The sequence below is a fragment of the Rhinolophus sinicus genome, chromosome 16, assembly GCF_057876585.1.
Source record: "Rhinolophus sinicus isolate RSI-liver-muscle chromosome 16, RSI-T2T, whole genome shotgun sequence".
Classification (NCBI taxonomy): Eukaryota; Metazoa; Chordata; class Mammalia; order Chiroptera; family Rhinolophidae; genus Rhinolophus; species Rhinolophus sinicus.
Window position 1 is genome coordinate 65,113,810 of NC_142516.1, and position 25,316 is coordinate 65,139,125.

Below are 25,316 nucleotides of genomic sequence, written 5' to 3' on the forward strand. Positions count from 1 at the left end.
TTTAGAGCAACTCCTCCTGAGAGACAACTGAGGGCCAATTGCACAGCTTCTGCACAACAAATGAGAAAGTGACCACCTAGAGAAGGTTGGGGAACCGTGAGAGCTCCCCAGGAGCTGAGGGACTGGTGAGCCCCATTGTTTACATTTCCCCTGAACCTGGACAGCGAGCAGGTAGGCACCCTATCCAGGTTCTCTGGCCCACCTGCAGGGCTGCTGTAGTGGGTCCCCAGATACGCCCCCCCCCCCCCAGAGGTCACTCCAGCAGGAAGAGGAGGATGCCACAGTGCCCCTCCTCCTGGAGATTAATCCAGTGGCTCCTGCGGGGTGCTGTTGCACGCACCCACGGGGCTGCACGTGCCTGTGAGGCTCCCCCACCCAAAGAGTGCTGAACTAGCAAAGCATTGTGGTGCCTGCACACGACACTGCCCTGTCCCGAGACAGAGGGGGCACTGCTGGCCTGCCTTGGAAAGTGTGGAACTAGCAGGGTACTGAGGTAGGCACACACAGCTGCAGAGCGAGCAGGGCACTGCCATGCGTGCTCACTGAGCAGCCCCACCTGGAGCAGAAGGGCAGGAAAGCATGCACATTCAGACTTCCCCTCTCCAACTCCGTTGTGGCCTTAGACAGCCAGAATAACAAGGACCTACCACACACGCGTGTACACCAGGCTGCCCCACCAGGAAGCCACTCCTGGCTGGGTGGCACACCAGACACCACACGTACCTGCCCCAACTACAACCAGCCTGCCAGAACCATTGGGCACATACGCTACAGACGCCACTTTTTCAAGATTGGAAGAGAGAGCTATTTCATCTAACTCAATAGGAACAAAACACAGAAACTCAAATACAATGGGGAGATAGAAGAATATGCCCCAAATGAAGGAACGAGAAAAAACTGTGGAGAAAAACTCGAATGAAGCAGAGAGAAGTAATTTGCCTGATAAAGAATTCAAAGAAACAGTCCTAAGGATGCTCTACTAACTTGAGAGTGGAATAGTGGAACTTGGAGTAGAATACAGAAACTCAGAACGTCAACAAAAGGAGACATAATAGAGAACCAAACAGAGGTGAAGAGTAACTGAAATGAAAAATGCATTAGAAGGAATTGACAGATTAGTTAACACAGAAGGATAGATTAGTGGCCTCCTGGAAGACAGAATACTGAAAATCAATCTATCAGAAGAAAAAAACAAGAAAAAGAAATTTTTTAAAATGAGTATGGTATAAGTAACCTCTGAGACAACAGCAAGTGCTCTAACATTCACATTATAGAGATTCCAAAAAGCAAGGGGGGGCGGGGGGGAGTGCAGAATGTATGTTTGAAGAAATAATGGCTGAAAACTTTCCTAATCTGGAGAAGGAAGCAACATCCAGGTCCAGAAAGCACACAGAGTTCCAAACAGGATGAACCCAACAAGCCTCATAACAAGACACACTGTAATTAAAATGGCAAAAGTTGAGGATAAAGAGATAATATTGACGATAGCAAGAAGAATACAAATCACATACTAGGGAAACCCTATAAAGCAATCAGCTAATTTCTGAGCAGCAACTTTATAGGGCAGAAGGAAATGGCAAGAAATGTTTAAAGTGCTGAAGGAAAGGAACCTACAATCTAGAATATTATAGCCAGCAAAGTTATCATTTATAATTGAAGGAGAGAGTTTCCCAGACAAGTAAAAACTAAAGGAGTTCATCACCACTATACAAGCTTTACAAGAAATGTTAAAGGATATTTTTTATATAGAAAAGGTCATCACCAGACATAAGAAAATACAGGAAAGGAAAAAACTCTCACTGGTAAAGGTAAATATATAATAAAAACAGTGAATCAACCACTTAAAAGGTTAATATAAAGGTTAAAAGACAAAACTAGCAAAATTATAACTATAATAGGGGATATGCAAAACAAAAAGATACATAGTATGACAGTAAAAACAAAGCATGGAGGAGGGAGTAAAAATGTAGCACTTTTAAAGAGTGTTTGAATTTAAATGCTTACCAGCTTAAAATAGACTGATATAGATGGATATATATGAACCTCATGGTAACCACAAACCAAAAATCTATAAGAAAAAAATATACACACAAAAATTAAGAGCAAGGAACCTAAAGAAAACCAGCCAATAAAAAGGAAAGAGAAGGAACAGAGAAAAAACAACCAAAGAACAATTAACAATTAACAAAATGGCAAAAAGCACACAGCTGTCAATAGTTACTTTAAACGTACATGGACTAAATGCTATAATCAAAAGACATAGGGGTGGCTGAATGGATAATAAAAAAAAAATACAAGATCCATCTATATGCTGCCTACAAGAGACTCACTTTAGATTGAAAGACACAGAGAGACTGAAAGTGAAGGGATGGAAAAAGATATTCCATGCAAATAAAAACCAAAAGGAAGCTGTGTAGCCATACTCATATCAGACAAAATAGACTTTTTAAAAAATGTAAAAAGAGACAAAGAAGGATATCACATAACAATAAAGGGGTCAATCCTAGAAGAAGATAATAACAATTGTAAATACACATGCAACATTGGAGCACCTAAGTGTATAAAGCAAATAATGGACATAAAGGCAGAAATTAACAGTAATACAATAATAGTTGGGGACTTTACTATTTACCTCAATAGAGCATCCAAACATAAAATTAATAATAATGGCCCTAAATATCACATTAGACCAAATTGTCTTAATACACAGTTACAGAACATTTCATCCCAATACTGCAGAATATACATTTTTCTTAAGTGCACATGGAACATTTTCCAGGATAGACTACATATTAGGCCACAAAACAAACCTCAAGAAATTCAAGAAGATTGAAATTATATCCAACTGAAAGCTTTTTCTTTAAGACAGGACAAGAAAAGGATGTCCACTTTCACCACTTTTATTTGACATAATATTGGAAGTCCTAGCCACACAATCAGACAAGAAAAAGAAAGAAGCATCCAAATCGGAAAGGAAGAAGTAAAACTGGCAATTTTTTGCGGAGAACATGATACTATATAGAAAGAACCCTAAAGATTCCACCAAAAAACAAATTAAACTAATAATTAGTTTAAAATTATTAAACTACTAAAACTAATAAATGAATGAAGTAATGCTGCAGAGTACAAAATTAATACTCAAAGTGGTTGCATTCTAATACAACAATAACAAACTATCAGAAAGAGAAATTAAGAAAATAATCCCATATACAATTGCATCAAAAAGAATAAAATACCTAGGAATAAATTTAACCAAGGAGGTAAATAAGACTGTACCCAGAAAACTATAAGACACTGTTCCAATTGAAGAAGACATAAACAAATGGAAGGATATACTGTACTCATGGGTTGGAAGAATTAACATCGTTAAAATGTTTTTATTACCCAAAACCAATCTACAGATTTCATGCAATCTTTTATCAAAATACCAATAACATTTTTCCCAGAACTAGAAGAAATAGTTCTAAAATTTATATGGAACACAAAAGATGCTAAATAGCCAAAATAATATTGAGGGGGTGGGGGGGAGAACAAAGTTGAAGATATCACACTACCTGATATCAAACTATACTACAAGGCCATAGTAATCAAAACAGCAAGATAAAAATAGACATATCGATCAATGGAACAGAATAGCGAGCCCAGAAGTAAATCCACACTTAACATGGTCAGTTAACATACAACAAAGGAGGCAAGAATATACAATGGGATCAAGATAGTCTCTTCAATAAATAGTGTGGGAAAAACTGGATACATTTAAAAATAAAATGAAACTAGACCACTCTCTTACACTATATACAAAACTAAACTCAAAGTGGATTAAAGACAAATGTAAAGCCTGAAACCATAAAACTCCTAGAAGAAAACATAGGCAATAAACTCTTTGACACTAAACAATATTTTTTGGATATGTCTCCTAGGGCAAAGACAACAAAAGCAAAAATAAACACATGGGACTACATCAAACTAATAAGCCTCTGTACCGCAAAGGAAACAATCAAGAAAACAGAAAGTCAATCTACTGAATGGGAGAAGATATTTTCAAATTATATATCTGATAAGGGGTTAATATCCAAAATACATAAAGAACTCATTTAGCTCAACATCAAAAAAAAAAGTAATAATTCCATTTTAAAAAAATGGGCAGAGGACATGAATAAACATTCCTCCAAAGAGGACATACAGATGGCCCACAGACACATGAAATGATGTTCAACATCATTAATCCTAAGGGAAATACAAATCAAAACCACAATGAGATTAAATATGTGGTGATGGAAGGAGAACTGACTCTGGGTGGTGAACACACAATGGGATTTATAGATGATGTAATACAGAATTGTACACCTGAAATCTATGTAATTTTACTAACAATTGTCACCCCAATAAATTTTTAAAAAAAAGAAAACCACAATGAGATATCACCTCACACCTGTCAGAATGTCTATTATCAATAAACCAACAGACAAGTGTTGGCAGGATGTGAAGAAAAGGGAACCCTTGTGCACTGCTAGTGGGATTGCAAATTGGTGCAGCCACTATGGAAAACAGTATAGATACTCCTCAAAAAATTGAAAATAGAACTCCCATATGACCTAACACTCCACTTCTGAGCATTTATCCAAAGAAATCTAAAACACTATTTTGAAAAGATAAATGCAACCCCTGTTCATTGCAGCATTATTTACAATAGCCAAGATACAGAAGCAATTTAGTTGTCCATCGATAGACAAATGGATAAAGAAGTGGTACATATACACAATGGAGTACTACTTAGCCATAAAAAAGAGAATGATATTTGCCATTTGCAACAACGTGTATGGGAACTAGAGGGTATTATGCTAAGTGAAATAAGTCAGAAAAGACAAATACTATATTTCACCTATATGTGGAATCTAAAAAACAAAATAAATGAACAAACAAAACAGAAACAAACTCAAGAGAACAAACTGATAGTTGCCAGATGGGAGGGGGGTTGGGAGGATGGGTGAAAAGGTGAAAGGGCTTATAAAGTATGAATTGCCAGTTATAAAAATAGTCGTGGAGATCTGAAGTACAGCATAGGGAATATAGACACTAATGTAGTAAGTATATATGGTGTCAGATGAGTCCTAGACTTACTGTGGTGATCACTGCATAAGGCACATAAATGTCTAATCACTATGTTGTCTACTTGAAACTAATATTGTATGTCAACTATAATTGAAAAATAAATGTAAAAACAGATGTAATAATGCATAATCAGATAAATTTTGATCAGTGCATCTAGCACAAAATAGAGTGAAAACTTCATGGGTAAAGTCTGAATACATAATGTGCTGAACTAGGAATACTGGAGTTTTCTCTAGTTTCCAGGTAAAAATCAATTACAAATGTCAAGTCTATTAAGCCTTTAAAATACTGCTTCCCACTTTCCATCTTTAAAGGGATGCAAATAACATATGCCTCATCTTTCCTCAGATAAGTAAATAGCTAAACACTTTAAAATTCCTTTTCAATAGAAACTTTAATAAATCTAATGTAACTTAATCAAATAATAATTGCACAATTAAAAAACATAAGGAAAAGAGATCTAGGCATTCACCAAGTTCTAGATGAACTAATAATGATTCAGTGGCTCTTCTGAGCTTGCAATTCAGCGATTCAAGATTGCTTCCTATTATATAAAATTATGTCATCACAAATATTCTGTTCAGATTTAGAGTTTGTCTTAAGATACCTAGAATTTCACTTGGTTAAAGAAAGGAAATATATATAACCAAAGATAATAGTTTAATCTACCTCTTGAGATGAAAAGTGGAATTAAAATGTGAATAAAATCCAACTATAATAGCAATCTTGGACCAGAAGCTAAGTTGTAATGATAACCAAGACAAGAAGGTTTAAAATGGTCTGAGAAAACCTACATCCACCTACAGAATTCTAGACACCATTCAAGAAGAACTTAGCACAGGGTAGAGGGGAGGAGGGCACCAAACTGAAGTTATGAGAAATGCCCAAGACTTAGGAGCCAAAATTATTGCTCTCAAAGAGTTGACTGCCTATTTGGGAACAAAGGATACACATGTGAAATAACCAAAGGACATCTGTGCAGAGTGGAAGTGAGGTGGGGAGGGGTGGCTTTTGTCGTCTCTCTTTTCCAAGAATGTCAATGAACCTCAAAAATTGGAGACCAGGACTCAGCCATTTAAAAAAAAAAAAATGAAATCTTGCCATCTGAGACAACGTGGATGGATGTCGAGAGTATTGTGTTAAGTGAAATAAGTTGGACAGAGAAAGACAAATACCATATGATTTCAATAATATGTGGAATATGAAAAAACAAAACAAAACTTAAACTCATTGATACAGAAAACAAACTGATAGTTGCCAGGGTGACGAGCGTAGGGGGTGGGTGGAAAATGGGAAGGGATTAAGACATACAAACTTCCAGTTATAAGTCACAGGGATGTAATGCACAACATAGGGAATATAGTCAATAACATCGTAAGAACTATGTATGGTGACAAACGGTTACTAGACTTAAGGTGACAATCACTTTTTAAATTATTTAAATGTTAAATCACTATGTTATATGCCTGAAACTAATATAATACTGTATGTCAACTATAATTTAAAATATTTTTTTAAATGGGAAAAAACTAATCACTGAATCACAATGTTAAACCTCTTTTGGGTAGGTAAATAGACTTAGGTTAGAGGATTTATCTAAAACTCCTGCAGTGATTTAATGAAATTCAGGGCCTAGACTCAGATGTCCTCATTTCTCATCCAATATTTTGTCAACTGTGCAGAGCTGCTTCCCCCTCTAATTTTGCTTCTTCATGTTTGGCTTCTTTGCATCGAGGGAAGAATGCCAAGAAAGATACACTGAGTCAGCTAAGTGGTACCCAAAATAGTCATTTAATCATCAAAAAGTTTAGTGAGTCATGATAACTAGATTGCTTTTGTCAGTAAGCAATACAGCAAGTCACTCTTTTCTTACCTTCAGCGAGAACACACAAAGGGTAAACCGGCATCCATAGTGTTTGACTGAGCCACGTCAGGACGGCGTATGATATTCCTATGACTGATAACATGCTGTAAGTGTACCTGAAAGAGACAAGGAGCTCATAAGCACCATTTGCTGCTGATGTCTGGGAAATAACAAGAGAATGAAATCCTCTACTAGGTAATTAAATACACAGATAAAACTAGAATGTGTGCAGATTCCATACCTTCATTTCCTATAATTTAAGCTGGAGAAGAGGTTTTAAAAATGAGGAGAGGGGAGTCATGTTGGTCTGACTTGCCTCACGGAGTGGATCATGGATAATTACAGAAGTGGACAGAAAAAAATGTAACTCATATCCCTCCCACAGCCAATTATAAGTTTCCTTGCTTAGCAACTTCAATTTCACTCAGAAGCCAAGCCCATTTTATGCAATAAGCAGCTAGTATTTTTAAGACAGACAAAATTTGTAAATATCTAGGGAATGAATTTTAAAAATAAAAACATGACTTCTAAATCCCTATTTGGCATCCCTCTGTTTATGGAGTTCTGCCATCATATGTGATCAATTGAAGAACTGTCCTGAGGAGCTTGTTTGGGTTACAGTAAGTAGTTGAAAACCTGCCTCTGTAGTGTAATAAATGAGATAGTCATTTTTTGTTTCTCTGTTCTCTGAATGGGCCATGGTTCTCAAGCTTAAGCATGCATCACACTCATCCCGAGGGCTTCCTAAGGCACACACTACTAGACCCTATCCCCAAATGTCCAATTTAATGGGTCTGACATGGAACTGGAGCCTGAGAATTTGTAACAAACAATTTCCAGGTGGTGATGATGCCACTGGTCCAGGGGCCATACTTTGACAATGACTGGAATAGATAATGAATACATATGGCAAGATAAAAATGCCAAACCTTAAAAATATGAATGATGAAAAGCAAATCTTTCTCTCTCATTCCAGGACCCTAATGCCACTCCCTCAAATGTTATGACCAATGCCAATTTCTTATGTGTTTCACAGATATTTTTGCATATGCTTATCTATGTGTATATATGTTATATATACTATATACCAACAGTGCAAGTCCGCACTAAACATGTCCTGTTATCAAACTTTTTGATCTTTATCAAAGTGAAAAATGGTATCTCACTATCTGCCTTTTTTTTCTCTTCTATAAGAGCAGGTATGTTTAAAAGCCACTGTTGATGAAGTCCAATGTATCTTTTTTCTTTTGTTGGCTTGTGTTTTTGGTGTCGTATTTAAGAATCCATTGTCAAATCCAAGATCACAAAGATTTACCCCTATGTTTTCTTCTAAGAATTTTACAGTTTTAGCTCATACATTTAGGTTTTTAAATCTATTTTGAGTTCATTATTTATATGGTATGAGGTAAGATTTCATTGTTTTGCGTGTGGATATCCAGTTGTCCCTGCATCTTGTTGAAAAAACTACTGAATGGTCGTGGCACCCTTGTCAAAAATCAACTGGCCATAAATGAGAGTTTATCTCTGGACTATCAATTCTATTCCATGACATGCCAGTATCACACTCTTGATCATGGTTGCTTTGTAGTGAGTTTTGAAATTGGGAAGTGTGAGTCTTCAACTATGTTCTTCTTTTTCAATATTGTTTTGGCTATTCTGGGTTCCTTGAGTTTCTATATGAGTTTTAGGATCAGCTTCTCAATTCCTGCAAAGATGCCAGCTTGGATTCTGAGAGGGATGGCACTGAATCTGTCAATCAATGTGGGGAGTTTTGCTGACTTAACAATACTACGTTTTCAACCCATGGTACATATTTCAACACATGGTATATCTTTCATTTATTTTGATCCTCTTTAATTTCTTTCAACACTATTTTATAGTTTTCAGCATACATGTTCTGCACATATTTCTACTATATTTTTTCATTGTAAATGGAATTATTTTCCATTTGTAAATGGAATTATTTTCTTAATTTTACTTTAGGTCATGACAAGTGTATAGAATACAACTGATTTTTGCATATTGATATTATATTCTAACACCTTGCTGAACTAGTTTATTAGTTCAAAGATTTAACGGATTCCTTATGATTTGTTATATATAAGATCATGTCATCTGTCAATAAAGACAGTTTTACTCCTTCCTTTATAATAAGGATGCCTTACATAATTTTCTTGCTTCATTGCCATGACTAGAAGTTCCGGTACCATGGTGAATAGAAATGGCTGGAGTGAACGTGCTTGTCTTGTTCCTCATCTTAGGAGGAAAACATCAGTCTTTCATCAAGAACCATCATGTTAGCTGTGAATTTTTTATAAATGCCTTTACCAGGAAGAGGAAGTTCCCTGGTCCTCACTTTTAAAAGTCATTCTGGGGTAAGTTGGGATGATAACTGTACCCCCATTTTACAGAGAAAAATATGAGTTTCAGAAAGGTTAGATGCTCAGGAATTTCACTCCTACATTAAGAGAAATGAAAATGTGCACACAAAAGCTTGCACATGAGTATTTCTCATGACCAGAAAGTAGAAACAACCCAAATGTCGATCAATGAATTGATAAATGTGATATAGCAATATAAGGGGATAGTATTCAGCCATAAAAAGGAATGAAGTACTGACAGATGTTACAACATGGATGAACCTTGAAAACATTATGCTAAGTGAAAGAAGCCAGTCACAAAAGATCACATATTATATGACTCCATTTATATGAAATGTCCAGAATAGGTACATTCATAGAGACAATACATTGGTTGCCAAGAGCTGGGAGGAGGAAGGAATAGGAAGTGACTGCTAACAGGTTTGGGGTTTCTTTTGAGGGTGATGAAAATGTCCTCAAAGAAAGTGGCAATGGTTGCACCTTTCTTTGAATATATTGAAAACCAAATTTTATACTTTAAAAGGGTGAATTTTAAGGTATGTGAATTATCTAAATGCTATTAATTAAAAAAAAAAAAAAAAAGATTATGTGATTTGCCCAAGATCATAGAGCAAGTAAGTAGTGAAGGTGGAGTTTACTCTGAGATCTACTTCTATCTCCTATGACATGTCTATGTGTCTATGACATGACACTGCTCTCAATCCACAAGTTACTTTATGCTCTAATGGGTCTACTGAGCTTATCTGAACCTGACTCGACTCTGAAAGAGTTGGGCATACCAGAAAACAATACATTAGAAAGCCACCATCCCCAATGAGGCTCCAGGTCTCATGAACAAGAATCATGGGCTACAAACATCTATGAAGTTTGTTCCAAATCTATAAAACTATCAGTTAAAAAGGAGAAATAACTTACTAAGAAATATACAAAAATTATGGTCATTTTCATTCAACAAAATAGTTCATTCGAATTCACTGTAGGGTTCAAATCCATTATTTAGAAATACAGAGGGTACCAAAAAGTATACACATTTTAAGAAAGGAAAACACTATTAAAATTGTATTACTAAATATATACTGATAACAAAAGATGAATACAAGTCATGTTTGACTTCTGCAATTACAAGAGGTGCTCAAAGTGGTTGCCATCAGCATCCAGACACTTCTGATTCCAGTGAATTACTGTTTGAGCAACGTTGACCAAAGTGTCCACTTCTATACATTTTTTTGACACCCCTGGTATTTTAACTCAGCTAAGTTATTGACAAATACAATAAAGAATTTACATAACCTCAGCTAAAATGCTAGGGTTCTTTTGTTACCAATCCACATCTACATCTTTCGAGCAGGAATGGCAGTTCTCATTTGTGAAAGCTGAAGTGGCAGTTAGGACACGTCCCCAAAGTGTGCCACAGAGCAAAACAGGGGTTTGACACCACTGCCGGTAGAAATGAGACTAGGCTCATCTAGTTGCAAAGTTTTAGAATTAGAAGGAAACTGAAGACAATCTAGAGCAAACAAAGGTTTTTAACCTCCGGCCCATGGATTCCCAAGAAGTCCACGAAAAAACGTCAGTCGTTTGAACCCCCTGGAATTGCGTACAAAAATGCATGTGGAGGTACAGTTTTCCCCAGAGAGATGAGGGCCCTCTATTTTAAACATTCTTGAATTCACAGAAACCAACTTTGTGAGTTCTGACTATGATATAATAAAAGTTGTGCTTTGCTTATTACAGTAACATGTACCAGAGCAATTGCAAGGAATGCCTTTCATTAGCAAACAGCTGTGAGGTTTTTTCCAAACTGGTGCATGCCAAGTCTTCTGCTACAAACCTGCACTGATTTGCTCTTGTAATACTACGATAGGTTTTCATTATCTTTGATATGCCCCTTATGGAAAGCACTAAAAATACATTTCCATGTCAAGATAAAATCATTTGAAAAGGGGTTATGTTTTTCTCTCATTCCAAGAAACCAAATGTAAGCAGCTATTACTGCTTTCACTGCAGTGCAGAAAGCAATCTGGCTTTGTTTTAAGAGATTATTTTGTCTCCTTACCTAACCATATCCAATAGATTCCAAAAGATGAATAAAACACACACCACGTATTTCTCTTGGACTTCCTCTTGGCTGGTGATCACCACAAAGAGGAGGATGATTCTCTCTGTGAGCTAACGAAAAACAACAAAAAAACAGCAAAGTCAAGAATTCGGATCATCTGTTAAGCATCTAGGTAATTTTCCAATGTTAAAAACCAGAATTCCTCTTAAAAGTATGCTTTAACTGGAACTATGTATCCTAAACTGTTAACATGACCTCTGAGGGAGTAGGGTTCTGGGTGAATTTCATTTCCTCCTTTGTGTTGGTTTTTTGGTGTCTCCTCCAAATCATATATAATGAATGAAAAGATAACATATTTTATCTGAATCAGGATATTTCCCGTCTTGTAGTACATGCACACATGTTTTTATTCACTTAGGCAAGCTTTCGTTGAGTGTCTGCTATGTATTAGATGCTAAGATTACATATATAATGAAAGCATGGCCCTTGCTCCAGAGGATAGAGAACATGAGGCGGTAACTCTAACACTGTGAATAACGCTGCCACTTAACATGTGACGTACGGGAGCACAGGTGAGGCAAATACCTGTCTGCAGAAAAGTACACAGAGATTTATGAAGACAGGCAACATTTCAGTTGGATCTTAAAGGAGTTTGTGAGGTAGACTGGATAGAAGAGGCATGCCGGGCTAAGGGAGCCGGCTGAGCAGACAGACAGAGATGTGAAAATGCAGGGTGCACCAGTGAGGATTGAGAGCCCCTGGGAGGTGGAGTGGGGGTGCTTAGAAAGGAATAATACCGTGTTTCCCCGAAAATAAGACCTAACGGGAAAATAAGCCCTAGCATGATTTTTCAGGATGACATCCGCTGAATATAAGCTCTAATGTGTCTTTTGGAGCAAAAGTTAATAGAAGACCAGTCTTATTTTCGGGGAAACATGGAAAGATATAAAATTGAAAATGTGTTGGGGGCTAGGTTGTGAAGGGCCTTGAGTGACAGGCCGAAAAATTTTAATTTCACCCAACAGAGAAGCCGTCATTGCTTTTTCTTTTTAAGTGGGGGGGCACAGGGAGAAGGGGAAGAGGGGCAATATAATCCTAGCCCTTATAAGCTAGTGAAAAAGAATTCAACATATTCATTTTTTTCAAGTCAACATTCACAAATCATTGAGAATTCACACACTTGTGGCTTAGCTCCAATAATTGACCTCAAGGAAGACATTCCTTTTTCCCAATCTAAATATAATGTGCCTTCTTATGTTGTATTAATATCCCCTGTACAGTGTGCATTTTTATGTGTGTTTTTTTAATAGAACATTTATTTGCTCTCAATCTTCAAAGGAAAATATACTGGAGATTGAGGGAGCATATTCGTGTTAAAGGAAAGGGGAGGATTACTTTATATTTTTCAATAGCTGTCTTTATTTTTAAAGCAGATCAAGGCGAAAAGACAGGGATAATCTATGACTTAGACTCATAGGTTGTTAGACCTGGAAAATCACTTAGTGCAGAGAAATCCAAGATGTGCCAACAATGTGACACATGATCAGAAATCCACATGCAGAACCTCCATCAGCATGTTTATGACTACAGCAGTGAGTCAAGAGTGCCCTTGCTTAGCTACGGGAATTAGATATGATTCAAACCTTAGTCAATCTTTTGAAGCTATCCACATAGCTGTTTTTCTTCTTTCATTACAATGCCCTAGTTTCTTGATTTAATTTAATTACAGTTATATAATGAATTACACTTAACTGCAACAATCATTACTGGATGATCCAAGCTTGCTGTCCATGATACCTGGCAGCCTTCAGATACAAGATCTTAGCCACAAATAAATACTTAGGAACTGCCTAATCTTACATTTGATCAGTGCCTGCTAATTAGGAAAATCATCAACTTTTTGATAAACATCTCAGGAGATATACACACATGAAGGCATTCACAAAACACATTTCTAATTACATGGCTGACTACTGCAAGAAAAAACTTACCTCTTGATAAGATAGCTTTCTGTGGTCCCCTCCAGATACCAGCCCAACCCCACCTTTTTACAAATAAGGAATTTGAGAAGCAGAGAACTTAAGTGACTTGCTCAAACTAGTGGCAGACCTGGAAACATATATAGCCCAAGTTTCCTGGTTTCCAGAGTTGTAAACTATCCATGTGGTCAGGCTGCCCCTTAACTGATGAATACAGAAAGGGAAATCTCCTAAAAGAGAAACGAGCTGCACAATGAAAGTACCCCTGTTGAAAAGCGTCACTTGATGGTCTGTGGCATGTTAATGATAGGGTCCCAACTGCACAGAAATCAGCAATCAACATGCCCCCAAAACCACACAACCATGTACATACATGTGAGTATGTGAAGTCCTACCCATATAATGTCTGTCTAATTAACCAATTATCTGATGGTTATCTGACTCTAACTTGACCACCAATGGCAATACAATGGGTGGAGATATTCTTAAACTGATAAAAACCAATATTTATCGGTTACTTTCTGCCAGGTTCCAAACATCATTTAAACAACCTTAAGAAGTGTTGTTATTATCTGCTTCTGCATTTTACAAAGTGACAATGAACTGCCTACAGATGTGGAATTAAAATCTAGACAACGTGATTCTAAATCCCTTATTCTGAAACACTAAGACACATTCACCTTTGTTATTAAATGAGTTAATGCAAGTGAAGAATTTAGAAAAGTTTTTGGCACCTTTGTTATTCTATAATAGACTATTATCCAGGTTATAGTCTATTCTTTTAAAAAGCCCCTCCTCAAAAGTTAAACCTTAAAATAAGAACCTCCTTGCTTTTCTAAATCAATACCAAAACAATCATAAGGATAGACTTAAAATTTTTCACTTTTCCTTAATATCATAATTTCACCAGTTATTTGGAGCTTCACATTTGGGAGAACTTAGCACTTTGTCATTTTAAACAAATCCTATGAGTACATGACTAATTACTAATGAATGGTCTTACAATGTTTAGTGCAACTCAAACAGGTGGAATAAAAAGTACAATTAGAAAAACACTCTACAGCTTAGGCCAAATTAAACATGGTGGTAACGTGGGGCTGCTCAAAAGTATGGTAACTATAAAATAAAAACACTTTGCATTTTTATGTTCTATTTGGGAATCTTCAACTCTAGGTTAAGCAATGACTAAAACCAAGTTGTTAACTTTCTACATGGCAGCTAGCACTTTAGTTACCAACTATTGTAGGGGTAAAATGATTCATCAGCTATAGGGAGAACTTCTAGAATCTTAAAAATTAGTTAATTTTAGCCTCAAAGACTACTATTTTACTATTTCACAGGTTGAAGTTCAATCCTGTGAACTTTTGTTGAGAACTTCAGAAATATAACGTTTATATGTTCAAAAACCACCAATTACTTTCTTCTAGAAGACAAAGGCATTTAAGCAATTCTAGTTTTAAATTTTTGGTTTATTCATCATTCAATAGATATTTATTGAGTGCACTGTTCTGGGTCCCAGGAAATACAGCTGTGAACAAGACCAGGACTGGTCCTCATGGTATTTACATCCTACTCGGTGACATAGGCAGTAAACAAATATAGCATAATAGTTAAGAGTTCAGGACAAATAGCCTAAATCCAAATTGTTTTCTTCCACCATTCACAATTTATGTGACCGAGTAACTTATGTGACTTTTGTGTTAAGTAATTATACTAGAGATAATAATTATTATATAGGATAAGGTTATGAAGATTAAATGAGTTAATACAAGGGAAGAATTTAGAACAGTGTTTGGCACATAGAAAGCCCTAAGTAAATATAAGCAATTATTAAGAAAATAAATACAATTTATTGTAGTGATTAGTATATTTACAGGAAAATACACTTTTTCTATACAGATAATCAAGACTATCAGTGAATAAAAAGTTAATCTCAGCATATTTAAAATTATACTGTGAATGTAGCTTTATAATCATCACACTGAAGAACTCCATGAATCAAATGCAAAATACCGAGGAAAAATCTAAAATCCTACCTACAGAATGACTTGCGTGTGTAATTTATTCCCAGGAGGCTTTGCAGTTTTGAGAATCTCACAGCTTGACACTATCTTCAGTTTTATCTCTAACAACATAATACTGTTCCCAACTCAAAACTGGAGAAAATCTATATGATTTTATGGAAAATCAGTAGACTGTTTAATCTAGCAACATAAAGAAGTAGCTGCTTCACAGCTAAAAAGAAATAAGGGTGAAACTTCACTGTTTTCATAAAAGGGTTTATTTTAAGATACTCTCCTTTGGGAATTCCTTTATATTTGTTGTCATAAGAATCTGTGACTGAAATTTTTAGAGTGGTTTTGGGCAAGCGGACACCTACTTGCCCTATCAGAAATAGGAAGTGATATTGGTACATATAAAAATGGTTCTTGAAATCGGGGCTCACAAATGGAATTTCTGTAGGTATGATTTTGGGGTAATAATTCCTATTGTTTTTATTTATAGATTTTAAAAATTGTGTAAACTTAATATATGTGCAGCAGTGTTTATTGTGATACAAAGTGAAGGATGCAGACAGAATTTAGCCATTTTAATTCAGTTATGTATGAAGCCTTTGCATTTCAAGCATTTCTCAAAAGGTAAATAGTAAACTGGATTACTCTGAGGGTTTCCTAAAGGCACATCAATCTAAGGTATTTAGATTGTGGATATAAAGTTTCATTTTGTGGATATTTCCCCCTCTCCTTGAGTTGAAGCAACCTCAAACTATATCAATAAAAACCTTTCTCAGGCTTCCATTCAAGCAAAGTCAGAACAAAATCAATACTTCCGGGTTGGTAGTATTACTGCGCTGTAAAAGCCAAATTGTTGTGATTAAACCTACGGAAATAAACTAATTTCTCAATTCAACTATTTCTTTTTCACCAAGCTAATAAAATATGCAAGCTCATTTGGGAGGAAGGGATTGGAGAGGTGAGATGCCTACTTATATTATCATTTCTTATAATAGTTATATGCATCTTTTGGACCTTTTTACTTTCTCGTTTTATAAATTTAAAATATCAAAAGTTAACTATATTTCCTTATATAATTTTAATTGGTATGTAATTATTTCCAAAAACAGATGTCTATAAACAACTATGTTTTAGTTTTGCTCTTTCCCCCTAACGTGTATTTATTGAACACAAAAATATACATCTGTGTGTTAAATTAGTATAGTCTTATTATCAGTGGGTTTACCCCTCTTCATTATTTGGCAGTTGTGTGTAATTCTAGAAATTTATAATGGCTTTTCTTTAAGTGTCAAAAGAAAAATGTGTGTATAAAACATTTAAAAAATGAACAGAACAAAACGCAGAAAACAAACAGCCCCTACACACATACCACCACCATTTGATATATGTAATTCTAACTGCTCAGCAGGCTTATCATGCTTACTACTTTTTGGAATTACTTATCTTGATATTTTGGAAGCCCAGCTCCCAGAAAGAGACTTCAGTTGTGAGACTTAGCAATCTCACGAAGGTAACGGCAAAATAACATCCCAAATGTGCAGACAAATTTTTCAGCCTACTTGAATCCATGTGCACCATGCATTTTTCAAGATACAGTATGCAATCAGCTAGAATTACTGTGTAAGTAGCTTAGCCACATTCTTAACTACTGTGTCTTAAAAAATGAGGAAACGAGAAAACCAAGAAAGATTACACAAGTTTCGTTTGGAAAGATTAGAGTTTTCCTTGACTGTTTTAAAGTAGGGGCCTCAGAGTCATCTCCTAATGAGTGAATTCTAATTGTCTGCAGAATGCTAACGAAGGAAGGGGGAGAAAATGAAACTTTGGATATGATGACGTGTGTTCTTGAAGTTTTCTCCAATACCACATCCATTCTGAAAACCATAGACAAGATAATAAATGAGTAAAAGAGAAGACAGATAAAATGTCAAAGAGATAAAAAGAAGCCAAACAATCAACAAAAATTGTTAATAATCAGCCTACGACAAAAATGGTAAGTGTCCTCCCTGCTGTGGTGATCCCTGACTTGTTAGCCCGCTCAACAATAAAAACTTAAAAATCATTTGAGCCTTATTAACAGCAAACTTTGCAATCTCGCCTTTGAATAAAAAGCTTCAGTGCATACTTGCCAATGTTCTTTAATTACCAAACCAGGATATAGTTTGCTTACAATCATCATATTTCTGTAAGTCATTTCAGTTTTAATTAATAGGATTAAAATCACAATTGAATATTCTGGAATATCTGGAACTTCAAGAAATAAAATTTCTAGTTTGTACAATAATGTCTATTATTAGGCAAACCTACATCATTTTGGAAAGCATAAAAAATGTGCAGATTTTCTAGGCCTATTCAAGGTGCTCTACTTTCTTTCTTAAAAATTTACCTGTACTGTTTGTCACTTGCATTCCCTACATTGGCAGTAAAAAAAAAAAAAAAAAAAAAAATAACACCACTCTTAATTTTGAAAATGCTGAAATTAATATTAGCCAATTTAGCCTACAAAAGTAAAAAGTCTAAAAAAGTAAACCAAAAGAAAACATGACTTAAATTTTAGATGAATTTGATCATGCTCCAAGAAAATTAATTCCATGTGAAAAATACAACTTTCATTTAAACCTGGGTTGTTAATTCTTTTCTCTAAAATTAGCATTGTGGGATACTGGTACTATATGCATTCTGGTTGTTAACAAGTAATAAACACCAATAAATCTTATTCCCAAATAATATGCTTCTTCTGGGACAAATATGTACCCCTTTTATTTTGTAAGAAAATACATTTAAGGGAATTTCATCTAGGTCTTGGCTAGCTAACTGACTGCTTTGTTATTAATAGTTCATATTCTAAGTATTGCCCTGATTTTTATTTTACATTTGATATTTCAACACTTACAATGTCTTCATCCTAATGAATACGATTTCTCTACTTTTAGTTAATAAGTAAAATTGAAAGCTCCCACGAACTTCTAATACTGAGTTCTTATTAGGCTCCTTACGCTTGTATTATTTCTGTCTTTTAAACTTTCATGGTATTTCAAGCAAATTTTAATACAAGGGTCTATGTCACTCCTTTATTCAACAAAACTGGAAGGTGCATGTTTATGTTCTAAGCACTTTACTAAGTGCTAGCAATACCATCAGATTTTCACATTTTAATTATTTTTACAATGCAAATTTGTCAAATTTAGTTATTTATTCATTTTTCTAATTTATTTTGTGCAGTTATTTACATATTCATGTAAATGCCTTTTTCTGTAGATCTTAAATATATGTTCATATAGTCACCAAACTCTTCTCTCTCTTTTTTTATGGAAAATACCACTTTTTAAATTTTTCTTGCCTTAATCCAGCAAGAATTTCTGATATTGAATCTCTGTCTATGGATTTCCCATCTTCCTTCAACCTGCCTGTGAAAGGAACATGGTCATCTAGGGCTAGAGAGAGACATAGTAGAGGGAACAAATAATAAGTAAAATAATAGCAATAGCTACCAGGTATTGTATTCTTTAAGTGCTGGGAACTTAGCCCACCCATTTTCTCAGTTACTCCATGAGATACATGTTATTTTCATATCACATGAGAAAATGAAGTTCAGAAAAATTGCATGATTTGTTTAAAACTGGGATTTGAATCCCAGTCTGATCGATCCCTAAGTCTATGATTAGACACTACACTAGACAACCATGAATGATCTCTCCTTCCCCTTTGTACTCAGTAAAAGTGACAGCATGAACAAGAAATGGCTCGGGAGTAGTCTATTCTCTAAACAGGGGTGAAAGGAACTTTTTTAAAAAATTAAATGTATTGGAGTAACATTGGTTAATAGCATTGTATAATTTTCAGATGTACAAGTTTATAATTTGACATCTGGGGCTAATATCCAAAATATATAAAGAACTCACACAACTCAACAACATAGAAAACAAATAATCTGATTTAAAATTGAGTAGAGGAACTGAATTATTACACTTTTCCAAGGACAACATACAGATAGCCAACAGACATATGAAAAGATGTTCAACATCACTAGTTATAAGGGAAATGGAAATCAAAGCCACAATGAGAGACCACCTCACACCTTCAGAATGGCTATTATCAAAAAGACAAGAAAGGGGCGTTGAAGAGGTTGTGGACAAAAAGGGAACTGCTGGTGGGAATGTAAATTAGTGCAGCCCCTATGAAAACGGTATAGAGGTTTCTCAAAAAGTTAAGGATAGTTTTTGTTTTTGTTTTTATCATCTACTCTTTGCCAGGTATTATGTGTGGGTGTCCTTTCCGCCCAAAACAGCCCAATGACTGTGGGTGATTCAATCCCACAGTGGTAGGTAGAGGAACCAGGCATCAAACCCAACTCTGAATGGCTCCAACCCTATGCCTCTGCCCTGTCCTATGCTGTCAGGGCGCTGGCAGAGTGAGAGTGGGAAGAGTCAGTGAAACCTCCTCACAAGAGAGAAGCAGAGCACTGCTGGGTTGCACAGACCAACACGCCTCATTGCCCCCAAATGTTTCCAATTGGCCCTTCCAACTATGCAGTGTTTGAGGATGAGGTGATTTTTTTCATGGAATTCTCCTTATTAATGACTTGGGTTGCAAGTTAGCAAGGATTGGCTTTTTAACTGCCATAAAGTCATGAGAGTCTTAAAAAAGACATGTTAAGTATGAAACAGATTCAATAATAATAAAACATGATTAAAACCTACCTGCAGAAACCTAGGCAGAAGATGGCTTGATTCAATGCCGATATATATGTGCAGCAACTCCAAGATGGAAATGGATTGGCAAAGTCGCATCACAAGTCCAATAGCATAAAAAGTGTCAACCATTGAATCTGTGTCCAGTGATTAAAAATACAAATACAGTAAGTAAAAACTAGACTACAACCCAAATCTCTGCAGCACTTTTAAATAAAATTGAGATTATTTACCTCCTTTTACATTGTACGTATGAGAAATTTCCTAGATTACTAAATTCAGACTATGAAACCAAAGAAAGCACTTCATATTATAGTACATTTTAATTGCTCCTCTTCCAAAAGGAAGTAAAAACTTGAAAAAGAAGGCTCCATGGCCAAAGCTATAGCATTTATTCCCCATTTATGAGATTATAAAGCAATTCCACATAAAAGTAACTAGATAGAATCTAGACTACAGCACATGTAAAACAGGTTGGAGGTGAGCTTATTAAAGAAGCTGCTGTGCTCACAGCTTTTCCAATGACAAAATGAGAGATGAGAGAAATATGATTTCAGAGCTTTATGGAAATGACATTAATGATGCCATAATATCAAACACCTTATGGGTATCTAGTATTTGTGTCCTATGCATACTTACTTAATGCTCTCTGGATTTTTGTTATTTTATTAAATTTATTGAGGTGACTGATTCATAATAACATTATATCCATTTCAGGTGTCCACCTTTCTGATATACCTGTGTACTCTACTGTGTGCTCACTGCCTGAAGTGTGGTCTCCTGCAATCACCCCCTTTATCTTCTTTGTTCTCCCCTCAACACCCTGGATTTCTTGAACTTTACACACTAAAACTTGGGCCTCTAATGGGGACTTTCGGGGTTTGCATTGCAGAGCGCCCAAATGAAAAAGCGCATTGAGAAAGCGCTGAAATGGGTGCAAATGTTCCTCTAAATAGGGTAAGTGTATTGGTTTAAATTTCAAAATGAAATCTTGCCGTGTGAAGAAACTTCTAGGGGAGACTTTGCTATCTTTGCTGGTTAGCAATCATTCACATGATGATAGTTTATGGGGCACGAGAGGTTGGGCACTATTATCATTGTCCCCATTTCACAGATGAGGCCTGAGGCCTAGACAGTCTGCGCTCTTGTCCACTGCCCAGCACGTGTTATAACAGAGCATTTGTGTCAAGTACACAGCTGTGCGAAGGAGGGAGTCCGTGTTGCTAATTCAGATGAGTAGACTGCAGTTGAGCTGCTTATTTAATTCATGCATTGATTCAAGAACTGTAGTGAACCCACCCCTTAGTTGTTTGCAGTCTGCCTTCCATATGAATAGGTTGTGTTTCTTTAATAAGTAGCTTCTATCACTATAAAGGCAGGATAAAAATTAAGAAATAAATACACTGCTGACTAAAGCAATTTTTCCCACTGGAAAGGCCAGGCAGCATAAGAAAGTTCATCGTCTGTGACTCGACCTGTGTGTAATATGCCCACAAAGCCACAGCTCACTTCCAAGGCCTACAAATGATGACAGTTTTTTAACATAAAGGAAGTTTGCCCACCGCTTGTATTTTCCTCTGCTTAAAGACCCCCAATACTCAGTTGAAATTCAAGCCTTCAGTTGTATCTTTAGAGGTTCTTAAACAAAGACAAGAATTTTCTGGTAAATTTGCAGTAAGAAAAAAGCAACATAAAATAGTTTATGGTACCTCACAAGTCGATTAATTTCCTGATGACACAGAAGTCTGAACTGACGAGCACAGCATGACTTTTCCCAGATATATTCTACATATTTGTTTTTAGCTGAAACCAGCAGTTGCTCAAATTACCAAGTCACCCAACAGTTGTAAACTGTGATGACACTTACCCATGTGGGGATGGAACATGAAAAGAATGTTATTTTGACAGTCATTTAGTGATTCATGTTTGAAAATCAAAATGCTATTTAAAATCTTTACTTTTTAGGAAACTGGAGGAAGCTTACAACTTAGACCATTAATGCCAACTTCCATTTAAGTGATGAGTCATCTGCAAAGTGTATCATTTCCTTAGGGATATATTACTCCTTTAGGGGAACAAACGGCCTGGGGAATATAAAGGTTATCTTTCACTTATTAGTAGTCTCCAGCTACCTTAAACCTTGGGAATAAAGAATAAGGGAAGAATTTGGTTAATTCCTGATTTCTCTGCACAAAATGTTATACTGGAATTTACAGATCTCCTCAAAACACACCAAATCTGCTAAGGTTTGGTGCAGAACCAAGAAGGAAGAGAGACATGGCACCACCCCAATGCCATGTGTACATTTTCAGGGCAAATTGCCTACTCGGGGAAGCCAAATCCCTTTCCTTCATCTTACCTCCCCCCTTCTCCAAAAAGGTTTTGGTTTTTGCACTAAGCAAGAAGTATGGTTACTGAAAACTGTGGTCACTAAATTTTACAGGAGTGAAGGATTTTAGGTGAAGTTCATAGAAATTAAAAAGTTAACATAAGCAAGACTAGGTGAAAACAAGAATGAAAAGGTAAAAATCAAAAAGTGTTTGGAGTTTTACCTTTTCCAAATGAAAAGAATCTGACTATCATATTTGTAAATATCCATGAGTGGCCACAGAACTGGATTAAGTAGTAGACGAAAAGATAGGCGTTCTTCCTATACCTATAAATACAGAAAAATACCATTAAACACTTCCTTTATAATCATCCTTTCAGCATTGTACAGGTCTTTTAACTAACCTATGGGCCAACCTGAGCAAGCAAGAGAAAACTATTCCATATCAGTGTCTTTTACTTGGTTACCCATCTAACCAAGCATATCAGATTTGGAAAGGACCCACAGCACACACGATCCACTAATGAATATCCTGAATTTGCTTAAAGCCAAATCTGGTTATATTTCAAAATCCACTTCATCTTTGATAAAGTTCTAACCTTGTTGCTCACCAAGGGATAAAAGTAAGCATTGCAAAGACTGCTTTGAATATTTTGGTAAAAAAAAAAAAAAAGAAATATTTTTTTGGGGAAAAAAATGGATGGTGGATGTGGTCAATATGTGTTCTAAGTGCAGAACTTGAGAGAGAACTAACTGGTGTAGTTACAAGAGGAGAGGAGTTATGGTGGCATTCCTGAATGGTGGATAATTCAGCAACTGGACATATCTGACGTTTGAATGCATTATGCAATTGGGGTCAGTATCTTGCCACTGCCTCCTATTTTGCAAGGGCAGATGTTTCCTTCATCAGACACACATAGAAGGCAGTTTAGTGACTCAGGCCAGAAAAGGGAAGTCAAGCTGAGTTTAAAAATGGGTTGCTGGAGAGATGACTAAGAGAAGATTGACAGAAGCCTTTGAGGGAGTTAAAAAACTAGCATTGCATGAAGTGTTCCCTGGGCGTTCAGAAGGATAGTGGGAGTGGCTCTGCCAGTGTAGACAAGGTTTTCTCCTAATTGGAGATGTGAAACCTCTGAGAAGGAAGGCAAAAAGGTTGGGAAGCTGTTACAGTGCGGCTTGATGATTTTACTCTACAGATGACACAAGCTACTGAAGGGGTTGGGAAGACGAATTCCTCCCAGCATCAGAATCACTCGGAGTGTTGGTTAAACATACAGTCCCTGATCAGACCGCCGAATCAGTTTCTCTGAACTGGGCCCTCAAATATGCACATGCAATAGGTGTGTCGGCAGCAGGTAAATCTAAAATTCACCCTGCGTCTAAAAACACTGCGTCCGAGAAAGTCAAGGGAAGGGCTCCGGGTGTGGGGAGGGGTAAGGAAGAAAGTAAGAAGGACTGGCAGAGCGCGCACAAAATCAAAGGGTGGCCGCGAAGCCTGTCCTTCCCATTTCCTCATCTGTAAAATGCGGGAAATAGCAGAGCCTTCTTCTTCCCAGGTTGTGGAAAGCACTGAAGTAACTAATACCCGTTAAGAGCTCAAGGGTATGCTGGGCGCAGGGTTGCGGGGCTCGGCGCTCACCAGTGCCCGCCCCACCGATGATGAGGTTGGGGGACCCCGCTCCCCTCCTCCCGCACCCCCACCCCGCCGGCCTCCGTCGAGCGCCCTACCTGGGCTGCAACCAGGCGGGCAGTGCCATCGGCCCCATGGGCCGCAGCCGCCAGGCCCTCCAGCGCCGTTCAGGAAGGAGCACCGCGGGATGGCTGGGGAGGGGCAGCCCAGCGGCCCGGCGCGGAAGGGCGGGGCCTGTCCACACTCAGCAATTTAAAAAAACAAAACAAAACAAAAAACCTCAAGGTCGTGCAATGGACACGAGCTGCAAACCAAGTTCCTCAAGTTCCTCCAGCGGCGGCAGCGCGTTGCACTACGAACGGCTCACTGGGGCTCTGCACGTGCGTCAAGCTGACCTGGCCCCAGCGGCGGCGGGAACACAGCCACACACGCCCGCCTTCCCAGCGGGTTCAAATGCATCTCCTTACCCGACGTCCTAATCTCGGGGTTGGGACTCCGTTGCAGCCTGGTGAAAATAAATGGGCCCTCCCACCAGGCCTTGAAAAGCGGACAATCGCGTCATCCCAAAGCCTCTCCGGATGCGTGGGCCCCAGGTGGGCACCTCATTACCCCCACCTGTAAGAGCAGTTCCGCGAGGGAGCTTGTGGCCACACTTCCCCTAATACCCTTTCTGCTAATGGGCCTGATTCCTCCAGGATCAGGCATCCTTGCACTCTAATCTTCCCTGGGTCCTCATTGATGCTTGCAAATACTTGTAGGTATTGGTGTTGCTGTGGGGACAGAGTCCCAGAGAGCAGTTTCCAGGCTCTCGGCCTCACGTGGAAAGGTGCTGGCTCGGTTATTAGATGGCCCTCAGCTGTGGCTGGGTGGACATCAGCTGTAACCAGTTAGCCATTAGCCACTATTGTTTTGTATATAACTGGTGGCTATGCTAGGTGGTGGGTTGGTTGGCAGAGAAGCAGATGGCTGATTGCGGCTAGCAAGTGCGGTTAGCAAGCAGATTGTGGATTGCAGATTGTGTTGATCCTACTTCCTGTGTCTCGCCCAGCCTCCAGCCTGACAAGGGTGCAGGAAGACCCCTGGTTGGGGTACTGGCGGATGTTTGCTTTTGCGTCTCCATCAGCGACCATTGAGAATATAGTGGTATGAACCCCCTGTGTATGGCTCCCTTGTTACTTTTTGGCCTCACCATATCCTGCGTTCTAGTGCAGGGAGCGGGAGCTGAGACTCTGCAGGACAGTTGCATTCATCTTATC

The 25,316-nt window shown here is 37.4% G+C and overlaps 1 protein-coding gene across 1 annotated transcript in view; it reads right to left on the reverse strand.

Moving 5' to 3' along the window:
• The window catches only part of HACD4 (3-hydroxyacyl-CoA dehydratase 4), a 28,548-nt gene extending 4,235 nt beyond the window's left edge, over positions 1–24,313 (reverse strand). The window contains exons 1-5 of the mRNA XM_019750358.3: positions 24,159–24,313; positions 22,654–22,757; positions 20,111–20,238; positions 11,414–11,526; positions 6,986–7,092 (exon numbers count right to left, since the gene is read on the reverse strand). Of these exons, the coding sequence (XP_019605917.1) occupies positions 6,986–7,092; positions 11,414–11,526; positions 20,111–20,238; positions 22,654–22,757; positions 24,159–24,196 (490 nt within the window). The 5' untranslated portion in view covers positions 24,197–24,313. The remainder of the gene's footprint in view (positions 1–6,985; positions 7,093–11,413; positions 11,527–20,110; positions 20,239–22,653; positions 22,758–24,158) is intronic.
• Positions 24,314–25,316: the final 1,003 nt, after the last annotated feature.